Source organism: Mustelus asterias, chromosome 20 (assembly GCF_964213995.1).
Source record: "Mustelus asterias chromosome 20, sMusAst1.hap1.1, whole genome shotgun sequence".
NCBI classification, from domain to species: Eukaryota; Metazoa; Chordata; class Chondrichthyes; order Carcharhiniformes; family Triakidae; genus Mustelus; species Mustelus asterias.
In genome coordinates, this window is record NC_135820.1 from 897,196 (window position 1) to 916,954 (window position 19,759).

Here is a 19,759-nt window from a genome sequence, read left to right on the forward strand (position 1 = left end):
TGACAGTGCAGCACTCCCTCAGCACTGACCCTCTGACAGTGCGACACTCCCTCAGTACTGACCCTCTGACAGTGCGGCACTCCCTCAGCACTGACCCTCTGACAGTGCGACACTCCCTCAGCACTGACCCTCTGACAGTGCAGCACTGCCTCAGTACTGACCCTCTGACAGTGCGACACTCCCTCAGTACTGACCCTCTGACAGTGCGGCACTCCCTCAGTACTGACCCTCTGACAGTGTGGCACTCCCTCAGCACTGACCCTCTGACAGTGCGACACTCCCTCAGCACTGACCCTCTGACAGTGTGGCACTCCCTCAGTACTGACTCTCTGACAGTGCGGCACTCCCTCAGCACTGACCCTCTGACAGTGTGGCACTCCCTCAGCACTGACCCTCTGACAGTGCGACACTCCCTCAGCACTGACCCTCTGACAGTGTGGCACTCCCTCAATACTGACTCTCTGACAGTGCGGCACTCCCTCAGCACTGACCCTCTGACAGTGCGGCGCTCGCTCAGTACTGACCCTCTGACAGTGCGGCACTCCCTCAGCACTGACCCTCTGACAGTGCAGCACTCCCTCAGTCCTGACCCTCTGACAGTGCGGCACTCCCTCAGTCCTGACCCTCTGACAGTGCGGCTCTCCCTCAGTACTGACCCTCTGACAGTGCAGCACTCCCTCAGCACTGACCCTCTGACAGTGCGACACTCCCTCAGTACTGACCCTCTGACAGTGCGGCACTCCCTCAGCACTGACCCTCTGACAGTGCGACACTCCCTCAGCACTGACCCTCTGACAGTGCAGCACTGCCTCAGTACTGACCCTCTGACAGTGCGACACTCCCTCAGTACTGACCCTCTGACAGTGCGGCACTCCCTCAGTACTGACCCTCTGACAGTGTGGCACTCCCTCAGCACTGACCCTCTGACAGTGCGACACTCCCTCAGCACTGACCCTCTGACAGTGTGGCACTCCCTCAGTACTGACTCTCTGACAGTGCGGCACTCCCTCAGCACTGACCCTCTGACAGTGTGGCACTCCCTCAGCACTGACCCTCTGACAGTGCGACACTCCCTCAGCACTGACCCTCTGACAGTGTGGCACTCCCTCAATACTGACTCTCTGACAGTGCGGCACTCCCTCAGCACTGACCCTCTGACAGTGCGGCGCTCGCTCAGTACTGACCCTCTGACAGTGCGGCACTCCCTCAGCACTGACCCTCTGACAGTGCAGCACTCCCTCAGTCCTGACCCTCTGACAGTGCGGCACTCCCTCAGTACTGACCCTCTGACAGTGCGGCTCTCCCTCAGTACTGACCCTCTGACAGTGCAGCACTCCCTCAGCACTGACCCTCTGACAGTGCGACACTCCCTCAGTACTGACCCTCTGACAGTGCGGCACTCCCTCAGCACTGACCCTCTGACAGTGCGACACTCCCTCAGCACTGACCCTCTGACAGTGCAGCACTCCCTCAGTACTGACCCTCTGACAGTGCGACACTCCCTCAGTACTGACCCTCTGACAGTGCGGCACTCCCTCAGTACTGACCCTCTGACAGTGCAGCACTCCCTCAGTACTGACCCACAGACAGTGCAGCACTCCCTCAGCACTGTCCCTCTGACAGTGCGGAACTCCCTCAGTCCTGACCTTCTGACAGTGCGGCACTCCCTCAGTCGTGACCCTCTGAAAGTGCAGCACTCCCTCATTACTGACCCTCTGACAGTGCGGCGCTCCCTCAGTACTGACCCTCTGACAGTGCGGCACTCCCTCAGTCGTGACTCTCTGACAGTGTGGCACTCCATCAGCACTGACCCTCTGACAGTGTGACACTCCCTCAGCACTGACCCTCTGACAGTGCGGCACTCCCTCAGCACTGACTCTCTGACAGTGCGACACTCCCTCAGCACTGACCCTCTGACAGTGCGGCACTCCCTCAGCACTGACCCTCTGACAGTGCGGCACCCCCGCTGTATTGACCCTCTGACAGTGCGGCACTCCCTCACTGACCCTCTGGCAGTGCGGCACTCCCTCAGTACTGACCCTCTGACAGTGCGACACTCCCTCAGCACTGACCCTCTGACAGTGCGGCACTCCCTCAGCACTGACCCTCTGACAGTGCGGCACCCCCGCTGTATTGACCCTCTGACAGTGCGGCACTCCCTCACTGACCCTCTGGCAGTGCGGCACTCCCTCAGTACTGACCCTCTGACAGTGCGGCGCTCCCTCAGCACTGACCCTCTGACAGTGCGGCACTCCCTCAGTAGTGACTCTCTGACAGTGTGGCACTCCCTCAGTACTGACCCTCTGACAGTGCGGCACTCCCTCTGCACTGACCCTCTGACAGTGCGGCACTCCCTCAGTATTGACCCTCTGACAGTGCGGCACTCCCTCAGTACTGATGCTCTGACAGTGCGGCACTCCCTCAGTACTGACCCTCTGATAGTGTGGCACTCCCTCAGTACTGACTGTCTGACAGTGCGGCACTCCCTCAGTACTGACCCTCTGACAGTGCGGCACTCCCTCAGTACTGACCCTCTGACAGTGCGGCACTCCCTCAGCACTGACCCTCTGACAGTGCAGCACTCCCTCAGTCCTGACCCTCTGACAGTGCGGCACTCCCTCAGTACTGACCCTCTGACAGTGCGGCTCTCCCTCAGTACTGACCCTCTGACAGTGCAGCACTCCCTCAGCACTGACCCTCTGACAGTGCGACACTCCCTCAGTACTGACCCTCTGACAGTGCGGCACTCCCTCAGCACTGACCCTCTGACAGTGCGACACTCCCTCAGCACTGACCCTCTGACAGTGCAGCACTCCCTCAGTACTGACCCTCTGACAGTGCGACACTCCCTCAGTACTGACCCTCTGACAGTGCGGCACTCCCTCAGTACTGACCCTCTGACAGTGCAGCACTCCCTCAGTACTGACCCACAGACAGTGCAGCACTCCCTCAGCACTGACCCTCTGACAGTGCGACACTCACTCAGCACTGTCCCTCTGACAGTGCGGAACTCCCTCAGTCCTGACCTTCTGACAGTGCGGCACTCCCTCAGTCGTGACCCTCTGAAAGTGCAGCACTCCCTCATTACTGACCCTCTGACAGTGCGGCGCTCCCTCAGTACTGACCCTCTGACAGTGCGGCACTCCCTCAGTCGTGACTCTCTGACAGTGTGGCACTCCATCAGCACTGACCCTCTGACAGTGTGACACTCCCTCAGCACTGACCCTCTGACAGTGCGGCACTCCCTCAGCACTGACTCTCTGACAGTGCGACACTCCCTCAGCACTGACCCTCTGACAGTGCGGCACTCCCTCAGCACTGACCCTCTGACAGTGCGGCACCCCCGCTGTATTGACCCTCTGACAGTGCGGCACTCCCTCACTGACCCTCTGGCAGTGCGGCACTCCCTCAGTACTGACCCTCTGACAGTGCGACACTCCCTCAGCACTGACCCTCTGACAGTGCGGCACTCCCTCAGCACTGACCCTCTGACAGTGCGGCACCCCCGCTGTATTGACCCTCTGACAGTGCGGCACTCCCTCACTGACCCTCTGGCAGTGCGGCACTCCCTCAGTACTGACCCTCTGACAGTGCGGCGCTCCCTCAGCACTGACCCTCTGACAGTGCGGCACTCCCTCAGTAGTGACTCTCTGACAGTGTGGCACTCCCTCAGTACTGACCCTCTGACAGTGCGGCACTCCCTCTGCACTGACCCTCTGACAGTGCGGCACTCCCTCAGTATTGACTCTCTGACAGTGCGGCACTCCCTCAGTACTGATGCTCTGACAGTGCGGCACTCCCTCAGTACTGACCCTCTGATAGTGCGGCACTCCCTCAGTACTGACTGTCTGACAGTGCGGCACTCCCTCAGTACTGACCCTCTGACAGTGCGGCACTCCCTCAGTACTGACCCTCTGACAGTGCGGCACTCCCTCAGCACTGACCCTCTGACAGTGCGGCACTCCCTCAGTACTGACCCTCTGACAGTGCGGCACTCCCTCTGTACTGACCCTCTGACAGTGCAGCACTCCCTCAGCACTGACCCTCTGACATTGCGGCACTCCCTCAGTACTGACTGTCTGACAGTGCGGCACTCCCTCAGTACAGACTCTCTGACAGTGCAGCACTCCCTCAACACTGACCCTCTGACAGTGCGGCACTCCCTCAACACTGACCCTCTGACAGTGCGGCACTCCCTCAGTACAGACCCTCTGATAGTGCAGCATTCCCTCAACACTGACCCTCTGACAGTGCGGCACTCCCTCAGTACTGACCCTCTGACAGTGCGGCACTCCCTCAGTACTGACCCTCTGACAGTGCGGCACTCCCTCAGTACTGACCCTCTGACAGTGCGGCACTCCCTCAGTACTGACCCTCTGACAGTGCGGCACTCCCTCAGTACTGCCTCTCTGACAGTGCGGCACTCCCTCAGTACTGACCCTCTGACACTACAGCACTCATTCAATAATCCAGTATCTTTTTCCTCCTCTGTCTTTCCCACAGATATCCCAGAGAAACCAGTGATCATTCCGACGGGGACAATGGTGGAGGATCAAGTTGCCACAGTGACCTGTTCTGTTCAGATCAGATGTCCAGAAGATATCCCTACCTTACAGTGGGACATCCCATTCACCAATAACCAGACAGAGACCACAAGTTCTTACAGGGAGAATGCTTGGATTCAATCCCGCAGGGTGACTTTCACCCCGAGATTTCAGGACCGGGATCAGACTGTAAGATGCAAGGCTCAGTTTGGACAGATGGGAATGTCAGCGGAAAATGAGATGAGCCTAAACCTCCAGTGTGAGTATCTGTTAATCAATCCTTCTACTAACCTGAGCACCCAGCAGATTCTCATCAATGCCACTGGGAGGCCATTCAGCCCATTGTGCATTTACTGTCTCTTTGACCCAGTGACTCATCCAACCCACCCCCAGCAATTGTTACTCTTCCCAATACCTCGGCAAGTTGCTCCTCAGTTGACTCCAATCCGTTTTCGGACACTATTGGATTTGTTGCTGGTGAGTGAAGGTTTCCATCTCTTTCTGCAACTTAATCTCCCTCCCAAAACTCTCCTCCCGTTCCCCCTTTACTCCATCAACTCACTCATCGACACTGGCTCTACATCAACAACTATCTGACCTCACAGTTTCAATATTTGTCTTCAAATTATCGCCATCCCTCCCTATGTCTGTAACCTCCTCCAACTCTTACACCCCTCCCTATCTCTGTAACCTCCTCCAACCCTTACACCCCTCCCTATCTCTGTAACCTCTTCCAACCCCTACACCCCTCCCTATCTCTGTAACCTCCTCCAGCCCCTACACCCCTCCCTATCTCTGTAACCTCCTCCAGCCTCTACACCCCTCCCTATCTCTGTCACCTCTTCCAACCCCTACACCCCTCCCTATCTCTGTAACCTCCTCCAGCCCCTACACCCCTCCCTATCTCTGTAACCTCCTCCAGCCCCTACACCCCTCCCTATCTCTGTAACCTCCTCCAGCCCCTACACCCCTCCCTATCTCTGTAATCTCCTCCAGCCCCTACACCCCTCCCTATCTCTGTAACCTCCTCCAGCCCCTACACCCCTCCCTATCTCTGTAACCTCCTCCAGCCCCTACACCCCTCCCTATCTCTGTAACTTCCTCCAGCCCTTATACCCCTCCCTATCTCTCTATCCTCCTTGCAGCCCCTACAAAGTTCCCTATCTCTATAACCTCCTCCAGTCCCTACACTCCCTATGCTCCAGAGAAAAAAGTCCCAGTCTATCCAGCCTCTCCTTATAACTCAAACCATCAAATCCCGGTAGTATCCTCGTAAACTTTTTCTGCAATCTTTCTCGTTTAATAATATCCTTTCTATAATAGGGTGACCAGAACTGTACACAGTATTCCAAGTGTGGCCTTACCAATGCCCTGCACAACTTCAACAAGACATCCCAACTCCTGTATTCAAACCAAGCATGCTGAATGCCTTCTTCACCACTCTGTCCACCTGTGACTCCACTTTCAAGGAGCTATGAACATGTACCCCTAGATCTCTTTGTTCTGTAACTCTCCCCAATGCCCTACCAGTAACTGAGTAAGTCCTGTCCTGGTTCAATCTACCAAAATGCATCACCTCGCATTTATCTCAATTAAACTCCATCTGCCATTCGTCAGCCCACTGGCCCAATTGATCAAGATCCCGCTGCAATTGGAGATAACTTTCTTCACTGTCCACTATGCTACCAATCTTGGTGTCATCTGCAAACTTACTAACCATGCTTCCTATATTCTCATCCAAATCATTAATATAAATGACAAATAACAGTGGGCCCAGCACTGAGCCCTGAAGCAAATCGCTGGTCACAGGCCTCCAGTTTGAAAAACAACCCTCTACAACCACCCTCTGGCTTCTGTCATCAAGCCAATTTTGTATCCATTTAGATACCTCACCCTGGATCCCATGAGATTTAACCTTATGCAACAACCTACCATGCGGTACCTTGTCAAAGGCCTTGCTAAAGTCCATGTAGACAACATCAACTGCACTGCCCTCATCTACCTTCTTGGTTATCCCTTCAAAAGCCTCAATCAAATTTGTGAGACATGATTTTCCACTCACAAAGCCATGCTGACTGTCCCTAATCAGTACTTGCGTCTCTAAATGCCTGTAGCTCCTATCTCTCAAAATACCTTCCAACAACTTACCCACCACAGATGTGAGGCTCACTGGCCTGTAGTTCCCAGGCTTTTCCCTGCAGCTCTTTTTAAACAAAGGTACAACATTTGCCACCCTCCAATCTTCAGGCACCTCACCCGTGACTATCGATGATTCAAATATCTCGGCTGAGGGACCCGCAATTTCCTCCCTAGCCTCCCACAACGTCCTGGGATCCACTTCATCATGTCCTGGGGATTTATCTACCTTGATGGACTTTAAGACTTCCAGCACCTCCTTCTCTGTAATATGTACACTCCTCAAGACATCACTATTTATTTCCCCAAGTTCCCTAACATCCATGCTTTTCTCAACAGTAAATATTGATGAGAAATATTCATTTGGGATCTCACCCATCTCTTGTGGATCCACACACAGATGACTTTGTTGATCCTTTCAGAGGCCCTACTCTCTCCCTTGTTACTCTTTTGTCCTTTATGTATCTGTAGAAGCTCTTTGGATTCTCCTTTGCTTTATCTGCCAAAACAATCTCGTGTCCCCCTTTTTGCCCTCCTGATTTCTCTCTTAACTCTACTCCTACACCCCCTATACTCTTCAAGAGATCCACTTGATCCCAGCTGCCTATGCACGTCATGTGCCACCTTCTTCTTCTTGACCAGGGCCTCAATATCCCGAGTCACCCAGGGATCCCTACTTCTGCCAGCCTTGCCCTTCACTCTAAGAGGAATGTGCTTATCCTGAACCCTGGTTAACACATTTTTGAAAGCCTCCCACTTACCAGACATCTCTTTGCCTTCCCACAGACTCCCCCAATTCACTTTTGAAAGTTCCTGCCTGATACCATCAAAATTGGCCTTGCTCCAATTTAGAATTTTAACTTTTGGGCCAGACCTATCATTCTCCATGGCTATCTTAAAACTAATGGAATTATGGTCACTGGTCCCAAAGTGATCACTAACACTTCTGTCACCTGCCCTTCCTTATTTCCCAAGAGGGGGTCAGGTTTTGCCCCCTCTCTAGTCGGGCCATCCACATACTGAATGAGAAATTCCTCCTGAATGCACTCAACAAATTTCTCTCCATCCAACCCTCTAATGCTATGGCTGTCCCAGTCAATGTTGGGAAAGTTAAAATCCCCGACTTTTACCACCCTATTTTTCTTGGAGCTATCTGTAATCTCCTTACATATTTGCTCCTCAATTTCCCGCCGACTATTTGGGGGCCTATAGTACAACCCTATCAAAGTGATTTCCCCCTTCTTATTTCTCAGTTCTACCCATATAGACTCAGGGGGTGAACCCTCGGATATATCCCCTCTCAGTACGACCGTTTTCCCGAATCAAAAGTGCAACTCCCCCTCCTCTCTTACCTCCTGTTCTATCTTTCCTATAGTATCTGTACCCTGGAACATTGAGCTGCCAGTCCTGCCCTTCCCTTAGCCATGTTTCAGTAATTGCTATACTATCCCAGTCCCATGTACCCATCCATGCCCTGAGTTCATCCGCCTTGCCCGTCAGGCCTCTTGCATTGAAATAAATGCAATTTAATCTGGCCTTCCCTTGCTCTCTGCCTTGCTTTTGCCTGATCTGTCTGGTACTAGGATTACTGACACTGCTCTTACAATTTAATGTGTTCTCTTTAATTTCTGTGCTGTCTACAAACCCTTCCACAACCCTCCCTAGTTCTGTAACCTTCTCCAGCCCCCTACAACCTTCCTTATCTCTGCAAATTCCTCCAGACCCTACACCCCTCCCTATCTTTGTAACCTCCCCCAGCCCCTACACCCTTCCCTATCTCTGTAACCTCCTCCAGCCCCTAAACCCCCCCTATCTCTGTAACCTCCTCCAGTTCCTACAATCCTCCCTATTTCTGTAACCTCCTCCAGCCCCTACACCCCCTCCCTATCTCTGTAACCTCTTCCAGCCCCTACACCCCCTCCGTATCTCTGTAACCTCCTCCAGCCCCTACACCCCTCCCTATCTCTGTAACCTCCTCCAGCCCCTACACTCCTCCCTATCTCTGTAACCTCCTCCAGCCCCGACACCCCTCCCTATCTCTGTAACCTCCTCCAGCCCCTACACTCCTCCCTATCTCTGTAACCTCCTCCAGCCCCTATACGCCTCCCTAGCTCTGTAACCTCTTCCAGCCCCTACACCCCCTCCGTATCTCTGTAACCTCCTCCAACCTCTTCACGCCTCCCTATCTCTGTAACTTCCTCCAGGCTCTAGAATCCTCCCTATCTCTGTAACCTCCTCCAGCCCCAACACGCCTCCCTAGCTCTGTAACCTCCTCCAGCCCCTACACCCCTCCCTACGTCTGTAGCCTCCTCCAACCTCTACAACCCTACCTATCTCTGTAACCTCCTCCAACCTCTACACCCCTCCCTATCTCTGTAACTTCCTCCAGGCTCTAGAATCCTCCCTATCTCTGTAACCTCCTCCAGACCCAACACGCCTCCCTAGCTCTGTAACCTCCTCCAGCCCCTACACCCCTCCCTACGTCTGTAGCCTCCTCCAACCTCTACACCCCTCCCTACGTCTGTAACCTCCTCCAACCTCTACAACCCTCCCTATCTCTGTAACTTTCTCCACCCTCTACAATCCTCCCAATCTCTGTGACCTCCTCCAGCCCCCGACAACTCTCTGAGATCCCTGCGCTCCTCCAATTCCGGCCTCTTGAGCATCCCCTGATTCCCATCGCTCCACCAACGGTTGCCGTGCCTTCAGCTGCCTGGGGGACCCAAAGCTCTGGAATTCCCTCTCGAAACCTCTCCACCCCTCTTTCTCCTCCTTTGATGCTTACGTACAACGCTTTTGCTCTCCTCTCCCTAATATCTCCCCATCTGGGTGATATGTTGTCAAATGGTATATTGATGAGTTGGGCATTGGGAGGAGACTTGTTCAGAACATGTACTCTGACATGAAGCGGGTGGTCCCAATGCCCTATTTCTGTGGTGTCAAGTAGAAGGATTTCATTTTCTCCATTCTGCGCATTTTCAGATAAACCTCGGAACATTAGCATCGCTCTGGACATAAACGGGAAAACCGGTGTCCAAACAATGAAAGAAGGAGACTTTGTTACTTTAAGGTGTGACGCTCTCATCAGTAACCCAGCAGTCAATCAATATACATGGCACAAGCCGGAAATTCGGTACTGGTCGAGCTCAGGTCAAACTCTGGAATTCCGTTCAATCTCCTACACGGATTACGGGAAATATTATTGCAAAGCTGGCAATTACATTGGGAGCAACAGCTCAGAGAACATTGAACTGCAAGGCCAGTGTAAGTATGAAACAGATGAAAGCTCTCTTTGTCGGGGTTAGGGTTAACATAGAAACATAGAAGATAGGAGCAGGAGGAGGCCATTCGGCCCTTCGAGCTGCTCCGCCATTCATCACGATCATGGCTGATCGTCCAACTCAGTAGCCTCATCCTGCTTTCTCCCCAGAACCTTTGACCCCGTTCGCCCCAAGCGCTATCTCCAGCCGCCTCTTGAATACATTCAATGTTTTGGCATCAACTAGTTCCTGTGGGAATGGTAATGGTTGGAGTTGGCGTCACTGAGGGGATAGGGTCTCTTTAATGCTCACTTGTCAATATAGAACCATAGACCATGCAAATACAATGGCACAGAGGCCACTTGGCCCATCACATCAGTGTCAGAGGCGATACTGTCTCCAAATAATCTTCACTGGGATGAGGTGGCTTCAGTTCACGCGGAGAGATGAGGAGAAACTGGGATCGTTCCCTCAGAGCAGAGAGGGTTAAAGGGCGATTTACTCGAACGTTCCGGGGGATGAAGAGGCTTCAGTTCACGCGGAGAGACAGGGAGAAGCTGGGATCGTTCCCCTCGGAGCGGAGAAGGTTCAGGGGGAGATTGAATCGAGGCGTTCAGAATCACGAGGGAGAGGGGGGGTTTGGATGGAGTGAATGAGGAGAAAGTGTTTCCAGTGACAGGAGGCTCGGTAACCGGAGGGGACACAGATTGAAGAGAATCGGGGAAAGAACCAGAGGGGGGGTAGATGAGGGGAATTTTATTTTGGACACACAGCGAGTTGTTGTGATCTGGAAGGCGCTGCCTGAAAGGGCGCTGGAAGCAGATTCAATCGGAACTTTCAAAAGGGGCAATTGGGGAAATACTGGAAGGGGGAACATTTGTAGGTCTAAGGCAGAGACAGGCTTTAAGCCGAGGCTCCTTCTGCTCTCCCAGGGTGGGTGTAAAAGAACCTACCATCACTATTTGGCCAAAGAGCAGGAGTTTTCCCCAGTATTCTGGTGCCAAGATTTATCTCTCAACCGTGCCATCAGTATAAGATAAGTCACTAATAAATCCAATGGGGAAATCAGGAGAAACTTCCTTACCCAGAGAGTGGGGAGAATGTGGGACTCAGTCCCACAGAGAGTGGGGAGAATGTGGGACTCACTCCCACGGGGAGTGGGGAGAATGTGGGACTCACTCCCACGGGGAGTGGGGAGAATGTGGGACTCACTCCCACAGAGAGTGGGGAGAATGTGGGACTCGCTCCCACGGGGAGTGGGGGAGAATGTGGGACTCACTCCCACAGGGAGTGGGGAGAATGTGGGACTCGCTCCCACGGGGAGTGGGGGAGAATGTGGGACTCGCTCCCACGGGAAGTGGGGAGAATGTGGGACTCGCTCCCACAGAGAGTGGGGAGAATGTGGGACTCGCTCCCACAGAGAGTGGGGAGAATGTGAGACTCACTCCCACAGGGAGTGGGGAGAATGTGGGACTCGCTCCCACAGGGAGTGGGGGAGTTGAATTGGGTCGATGTATTTGATGTGGGAGGGTGGGAAGGTGTGATGATAACAGGTGATTGTGGTGTGTGGTCCCAGTATTTGACACAGCGCGGTTCACACTGTGTTAAAGTGGGATCGGCTGACCTGGGAGGAGATGTCGAAGGTCGGGTGGCAAATTCTAGAGGAAGTTGCAATAAGGCAACAGGGCTGGAGATGCCTTGCAGCTGTGCAATCAAACGTGTTGGCGAGAAAGTTAGCTCGTGTCAATAAACCTGCAACTGAAAACAGAACAGAAAGCTGCACAACCTCAGGGGGAAAGAACAGAAGGATATGGTGATGGAGAGGGGAGGGAGTTGGAGAGGGGAGGGAGTTGGAGAGGGGAGGGAGATGGAGAGGGGAGGGAGATGGAGAGGGGAGGGAGATGGAGAGGGGAGGGAGATGGAGAGGGGAGGGAGATGGAGAGGGGAGGGAGATGGAGAGGGGAGGGAGATGGAGAGCGGAGGGAGATGGAGAGGGGAGGGAGATGGAGAGGGGAGGGAGATGGAGAGGGGAGGGAGATGGAGAGGGGAGGGGGATGGAGAGGGGAGGGAGATGGAGAGGGGAGGGAGATGGAGAGGGGAGGGAGATGGAGAGGGGAGGGAGATGGAGAGGGGAGGGAGATGGAGAGGGGAGGGAGATGGAGAGGGGAGGGAGATGGAGAGGGGAGGGGGATGGAGAGGGGAGGGAGATGGAGAGGGGAGGGAGATGGAGAGGGGAGGGAGATGGAGAGGGGAGGGAGATGGAGAGGGGAGGGAGATGGAGAGGGGAGGGAGATGGAGAGGGGAGGGAGATGGAGAGGGGAGGGGGATGGAGGGGGGAGGGAGATGGAGAGGGGAGGGAGATGGAGAGGGGAGGGAGATGGAGAGGTGAGGGAGATGGAGAGGGGAGGGAGATGGAGAGGGGAGGGAGATGGAGAGGGAGGAGGCTGGTTTGGAGCAGGAACACCAGCATGGAGGAGATGGGCCGAATTGCCTGGTTCTGCGTTGGAAGAACTCTGTATTAAATGAACACCAAAAAATGCTTGAAAATAACAAAGCTCTCTCTTTCAGATGCTCCGAGAGACTTTGACATTTCTTACATGGTAAACAATGAGAAGGTTACTGGTTTATTTAACATTAAAGAGAAGGACTGGCTGAATATTACCTGTTCCAGTAGAAGGAGCAATCCACCAGTCACAAGGTACAGCTGGTTGAAGAATGGGGAATATTTAAGGGGAGCTACACAGACCCTCCTGTTCAGCAGCATCACGAAACAAGACAGGGGGCAATATTACTGCCAGGCACGGAATGATGTTGGACTTGGGAAATCGAATCCCGTCTCCATTAATGTCCAATGTGAGTACCAGCTTCCTCCAAGAAATCGACAATCCTTCACTGAGACATCCAGAGGTTCAATGGGCTCTCATTGATTCATGAGGTCATGGTGTTATCTTTTCCCTTTGTCTCCCACTCTCTGTCTCTCTCTCTCTCTGTCTCACTCTCTCTCGGTCTCTCTCTCTCTCTGTCTCTCTCTCTCTGTCCCTCTCTCTGTCTCTCTCTCTGTCTCCCTCTCAGTTTCCCCCTCTCTCTGTTTCTCTCGGTCTCTCCCTGTCTCTATGTCTGTCTCCCTGTCTGTCTCCCTGTCTGTCTCCCTGTCTGTCTCCCTGTCTGTCTCTCTGTCTGTCTCTCTGTCTCTCTCTCTCTCTCTCTCTCGCTGCCTCTCTCTGTCGAGTGCTGCATTGTCACGGGGTCAACGCTAAGGCAGTGCCGCACTGTCAGAGGGTCAGTACTGAGGGAGTGCCGCACTGTCAGAGGGTCAGTACTGAGGGAGTGCCGCACTGTCAGAGGGTCAGTACTGAGGGAGTGCCGCACTGTCAGAGGGTCAGTGCTGAGGGAGTGCCGCACTGTCAGAGGGTCAGTGCTGAGGGAGTGCCGCACTGTCAGAGGGTCAGTACTGAGGGAGTGCCGCACTGTCAGAGAGTCAGTGCTGAGGGAGTGCCGCACTGTCAGCGGGTCAGTACTGAGGGAGTGCCGCACTGTCAGAGGGTCAGTGCTGAGGGAGTGCCGCACTGTCAGAGGGTCAGTGCTGAGGGAGTGCCGCACTGTCAGAGGGTCAGTGCTGAGGGAGTGCCGCACTGTCAGAGGGTCAGTGCTGAGGGAGTGCCGCACTGTCAGAGGGTCAGTGCTGAGGGAGTGCCGCACTGTCAGAGGGTCAGTGCTGAGGGAGTGCCGCACTGTCAGAGGGTCAGTACTGAGGGAGTGCTGCACTGCCAGAGGGTCAGTGCTGAGGGAGTGCCGCACTGTCAGAGGGTCAGTGCTGAGGGAGTGCCGCACTGTCAGAGGGTCAGTGCTGAGGGAGTGCCGCACTGTCAGAGGGTCAGCGTTGAGGGAGTGTCGCACTGTCAGAGGGTCAGTACTGAGGGAGTGCCGCACTGTCAGAGGGTCAGTGCTGAGGGAGTGCCGCCCTGTCAGGGGGTCAGTACTGAGGGAGTGCCGCACTGTCAGAGGGTCAGTACTGAGGGAGTGCCGCACTGTCAGAGGGTCAGTGCTGAGGGAGTGCCGCACTGTCAGAGGGTCAGTACTGAGGGAGTGCCGCATTGTCAGAGGGTCCGTGCTGAGGGAGTGCCGCACTGTCAGAGAGTCAGTGCTGAGGGAGTGCTGCACTGTCAGCGGGTCAGTACTGAGGGAGTGCCGCACTGTCAGAGGGTCAGTGCTGAGGGAGTGCTGCACTGTCAGAGGGTCAGTGCTGAGGGAGTGCCGCACTGTCAGAGGGTCAGTACTGAGGGAGTGCCGCACTGTCAGAGGGTCAGTGCTGAGGGAGTGCCGCACTGTCAGAGGGTCAGTGCTGAGGGAGTGCCGCACTGTCAGAGGGTCAGTGCTGAGGGAGTGCCGCACTGTCAGAGGGTCAGTGCTGAGGGAGTGCCGCACTGTCAGAGGGTCAGTACTGAGGGAGTGCCGCACTGTCAGAGGGTCAGTGCTGAGGGAGTGCCGCGCTGTCAGAGGGTCAGTACTGAGGGAGTGCCGCACTGTCAGAGGGTCAGTGCTGAGGGAGTGCCGCACTGTCAGAGGGTCAGCGTTGAGGGAGTGTCGCACTGTCAGAGGGTCAGTACTGAGGGAGTGCCGCACTGTCAGAGGGTCAGTGCTGAGGGAGTGCCGCACTGTCAGAGGGTCAGTGCTGAGGGAGTGCCGCACTGTCAGAGGGTCAGTACTGAGGGAGTGCCGCACTGTCAGAGGGTCAGTGCTGAGGGAGTGCCGCACTGTCAGAGGGTCAGTGCTGAGGGAGTGCCGCACTGTCAGAGGGTCAGTGCTGAGTGAGTGCCGCACTGTCAGAGGGTCAGTACTGAGGGAGTGCCGCACTGTCAGAGGGTCAGTGCTGAGGGAGTGCCGCACTGTCAGAGAGTCAGTACTGAGGGAGTGCCGCACTGTCAGAGGGTCAGTACTGAGGGAGTGCCACACTGTCAGAGGGTCAGTACTGAGGGAGTGCCGCACTGTCAGAGGGTCAGTGCTGAGGGAGTGCCGCACTGTCAGAGGGTCAGTGCTGAGGGAGTGCCGCACTGTCAGAGGGTCAGTACTGAGGGAGTGCCGCACTGTCAGAGGGTCAGTGCTGAGGGAGTGCCGCACTGTCAGAGGGTCAGTGCTCAGGGAGTGCCGCACTGTCAGAGGGTCAGTGCTGAGTGAGTGCCGCACTGTCAGAGGGTCAGTACTGAGGGAGTGCCGCACTGTCAGAGGGTCAGTGCTGAGGGAGTGCCGCACTGTCAGAGAGTCAGTACTGAGGGAGTGCCGCACTGTCAGAGGGTCAGTGCTGAGGGAGTGCAGCACTGTCAGAGGGTCAGTACTGAGGGAGTGCCGCACTGTCAGAGAGTCAGTACTGAGGGAGTGCCGCACTGTCAGAGGGTCAGTACTGAGGGAGTGCCGCACTGTCAGAGGGTCAGTACTGAGGGAGTGCCGCACTGTCAGAGGGTCAGTACTGAGGGAGTGCCGCACTGTCAGAGGGTCAGTACTGAGGGAGTGCCACACTGTTGAATGCATTGCCGCTGCAGATTGTTGAGACATCAAACAGTTTTCTATTTTCTGTGAAGGGTGCAATTGATCATAGGGTCTCTCTACCGCCCCCCCGCCGCCCGCCCCCCCCCCCCCCCCCGGCGTCCGGGGACCAATATCTGTCCCTCAGCGAACATCACCATCGTGTCTCACTGAAGATTTCTTTTCACAGACCCTCCCACCGATGTGAGAATCGATTCTCCAGCTTCTGTTCGAGATGGAGGGTACGTGACATTAACTTGTCAATTCGATGCCAATCCGACAACATATTCCATCGCCTGGATCAAGGAATGTGACAGTGTTTCATCAGATCTGTGTAGATATTCCTCATCTTGTGGATTCACTGCCTCACTGGATCGTGTTCACTGTGTCTATTATTGTACAGCAAGGAATAGTCTTGGAGAACAGAAGTCTGGTCCCAAACAATTAAATATCGTGTGTAAGTATCCAGAATGTGATTCACTCTGACCCAGAATATTCACTAATCCCCTTCATACGCTTTCAATTTCAAATTCACACAGTCCAGTTCCCTTTCTTTGTAACCTCCTCCAGCCCCTACACCCCCTCCCTATCTCTGTAACCTCGTCCAGCCCCTACACCCCCTCCCTATCTCTGTAACCTCCTCCAGCCCCTACAACCCTCCCTATCTCTGTAACCTCCTCCAGTCCCTACACCCCTCCCTATCTCTGTAACCTCCCCCAGCCCCGACACTCCTCCCTATCTCTGTAACCTCCTCCAGCCCATACACCCCCTCCCTATCTCTGTAACCTCCCCCAGCCCCGACACTCCTCCCTATCTCTGTAACCTCCTCCAGCGTCTACAACCCTCCGTGATCTCTGCGTTCCACCAATTCCAGTCCCTCAAGCATCCCCCGATTCCCATCGCTCCGCCATTGGCGGCCGTGCCTTCAGCTGCCTGGGGGGCCCTGAGCTCTGGAAATCCCTCCCTGAACTTGTCTGTCTCTCTCTCCCTCTGCCTCTCTCTCTGTCTTTATTTCTTACTCCCTCACCTCCTCCAGCCCCTACACCCCTCCCTATCACCATAGCCTCCTAAAGCCCCGACACCCCCTCCCTTTCTCTGTAACCTCTTCCAGCCCCCTAGACCCTCCCTATCTCTGTAACCTCCTACAGCCCCTACAGCGCCCCCTTATCTTTGTAACCTCCTCCAGTCCCTACAATCCTCGCTATCTCTGTAACCTCCTCCAGCCCGTACACCCCTCCCTATCCCTGTAACCTCCTCCAGCCCCTACACCCCCTCCCTATCTCTGTAACCTCCTCCAGCCTGTACACCCCTCCCTATCTCTGTAACCTCCTTCAGCCCCCTCCAATCCTCCGAGATCTCTGCGCTCCTCCAATTCCAGCCTCTTGAGCATCCCCCGATTCCCATCGCTCCGCCATTGGCGGCCGTGCCTTCAGCTGCCTGGGGGATCCTAAACTCTGGAATTCCCTCCCTGAAGCTCTCCACCTCTGTCTTGATCTCTTGATCAGGGTCTAACCTGTCTGATGATCTTCCTCTGTCAGTCAATTGGAAGCATTCCTCATTGATGGCGCTACACAAAGGCAGATCTATTATTCTGTTTCTACCATTTTACTGTTTCAATTTCAGATTCATCCGTTTAAATATTAATCTCCAGTTTTTTCTTGACGAGAATATTTGAGACATGCAGAATTATTTAAAAAGTTTCATTCTCCACAGACAAGCCGAGAAGTGTGAGGATTATTTCCGACACAACAGTGAAGGATGGAACACAGATTACTTTAACTTGTCAAAGTGAGGCAAACCCTCCGGCAAATACTTTTCAGTGGAGGAAGCGATGCAATAGGAATGTTCAAGTTCTCCGGGGAACTTCCCAGTCAATCAGGATTACAATGACAAGCGATGATGAGCTTTGTGACTATTTCTGTCGAGCCCAGAACAATATTGGTGTCCAGGACTCTGAAACCAAACGCATTATTGTACAATGTAAGTCGTGAGTGTGAGAGATACCTCCTCCCCGATCTTTACAGTGAGCATGGAGCAGAGTTCCAACCTCCATCTCCCTTGGTTAGACCCACACTGGGAGCACTGTGCACAGTTCCAGTCTCCATTTCCCTCGGTTAGACCCACACTCGGAGCACTGTGCACAGTTCCAGTCTCCATATCCCTCGGTTAGACCACACTCGGGGCACTGTGCACAGTTCCAGTCTCCATATCCCTCGGTTAGACCACACTCGGGGCACTGTGCACAGTTCCAGTCTCCATATCCCTCGGTTAGACCCACACTCGGAGCACTGTGCACAGTTCCGGTCTCCCTATCCCTCGGTTAGACCCACACTCGGAGCACTGTGCACAGTTCCAGTCTCCATATCCCTCGGTTAGACCACACTCGGAGCACTGTGCACAGTTCCAGTCTCCGTATCCCTCGGTTGGACCACACTCGGAGCACTGTGCACAGTTCCAGTCTCCATATCCCTCGGTTAGACCCACACTGGGAGCACTGTGCACAGTTCCAGTCTCCGTATCCCTCGGTTGGACCACACTGGGAGCACTGTGCACAGTTCCAGTCTCCATATCCCTCGGTTAGACCACACTCGGAGCACTGTGCACAGTTCCAGTCTCCATATCCCTCGGTTAGACCCACACTGGGAGCACTGTGCACAGTTCCAGTCTCCGTATCCCTCGGTTGGACCACACTCGGAGCACTGTGCACAGTTCCAGTATCTGTATCCCTCGGTTGGACCACACTCGGAGCACTGGGCACAGTTCCGGTCTCCCTATCCCTCGGTTAGACCCACACTGGGAGCACTGTGCACAGTTCCAGTCTCCATATCCCTCGGTTAGACCACACTCGGAGCACTGTGCACAGTTCCAGTCTCCATATCCCTCGGTTAGACCCACACTCGGAGCACTCTGCACAGTTCCAGTCTCCATATCCCTCGGTTAGACCTGATCAAGGGCTTTAAAATTCTGAAAGGGTTTCGATAGGGTCAACACAGAGAAGATATTTCACCATGTGTGGGGGAGAGACCAGAACAAGGGGGCCATCGATCTGTGACAGTCACTAATAAATCCAATGGGGAATTCAGGGGAGTGGGGAGAATGTGGGACTCGCTCCCACGGGGAGTGGAAAGAATGTGGGACTCGCTCCCACGGGGAGTGGGGAGAATGTGGGACTCACTCCCACAGGGTGTGGTGAGAATGTGGGACTCGCTCCCACGGGGAGTGGAAAGAATGTGGGACTCGCTCCCACGGGGAGTGGGGAGAATGTGGGACTCGCTCCCACGGGGAGTGGGGAGAATGTGGGACTCGCTCCCACGGGGAGTGGGGAGAATGTGGGACTCGCTCCCACGGGGAGTGGGGAGAATGTGGGACTCACTCCCACGGGGAGTGGGGAGAATGTGGGACTCGCTCCCACGGGGAGTGGGGAGAATGTGGGACTCACTCCCACAGGGAGTGGAGAGAATGTGGGACATGCAGGTTGTGTTTGGCACACGGGCAGTGATGGGGTGGTTGTTGCGGGGAGTGACGGGGAGTGACGGGGAGTGATGAGGGGAGTGACGGGGGGAGTGACGGGGAGTGACGGGGGGAGTGTTGGGGGGTGTGACGGGGAGTGACGGGGGAGTGTTGGGGGGTGTGACGGGGAGTGACGGGGGGAGTGACGGGGAGTGACGGGGGGAGTGACGGGGGGAGTGTTGGGGGGTGTGACGGGGAGTGACGGGGGGAGTGACGGGGAGTGACGGGGGAAGTGACGGGGAGTGACGGGGGGAGTGACGGGCAGTGACGGGGGCAGTGTTGGGGGGAGTGACGGGGAGTGACGGGGGCAGTGTTGCGGGGAGTGAAGGGGAGTGACGGGGGGAGTGACGGGGAGTGAAGGGGAGTGACGGGGGGAGTGACAGGGAGTGACGGGGGGAGTGACGGGGAGTGACGGGGGCAGTGTTGGGGGGAGTGACAGGGAGTGACGGGGGGAGTGACGGGGAGTGAAGGGGAGTGACAGGGAGTGACGGGGGCAGTGTTGCGGGGAGTGAAGGGGAGTGACGGGGGGAGTGACGGGGAGTGACGGGGGGAGTGACAGGGAGTGACGGGGGCAGTGTTGCGGGGAGTGAAGGGGAGTGACGGGGGGAGTGACGGGGAGTGAAGGGGAGTGACGGGGGGAGTGACAGGGAGTGACGGGGGGAGTGACGGGGAGTGACGGGGGCAGTGTTGGGGGGAGTGACAGGGAGTGACGGGGGGAGTGACGGGGAGTGAAGGGGAGTGACAGGGAGTGACGGGGGCAGTGTTGCGGGGAGTGAAGGGGAGTGACGG

At 55.3% G+C, this 19,759-nt stretch overlaps 1 protein-coding gene across 1 annotated transcript in view; it reads left to right on the forward strand.

Moving 5' to 3' along the window:
• The window catches only part of LOC144508362 (B-cell receptor CD22-like), a 91,649-nt gene that overhangs the window by 44,695 nt on the left and 27,195 nt on the right, over window positions 1–19,759 (forward strand). The window contains exons 7-11 of the mRNA XM_078236215.1: window positions 4,504–4,803; window positions 9,663–9,944; window positions 12,509–12,793; window positions 15,651–15,917; window positions 17,174–17,440. Coding sequence (XP_078092341.1) covers window positions 4,504–4,803; window positions 9,663–9,944; window positions 12,509–12,793; window positions 15,651–15,917; window positions 17,174–17,440 — 1,401 coding nt within the window. The remainder of the gene's footprint in view (window positions 1–4,503; window positions 4,804–9,662; window positions 9,945–12,508; window positions 12,794–15,650; window positions 15,918–17,173; window positions 17,441–19,759) is intronic.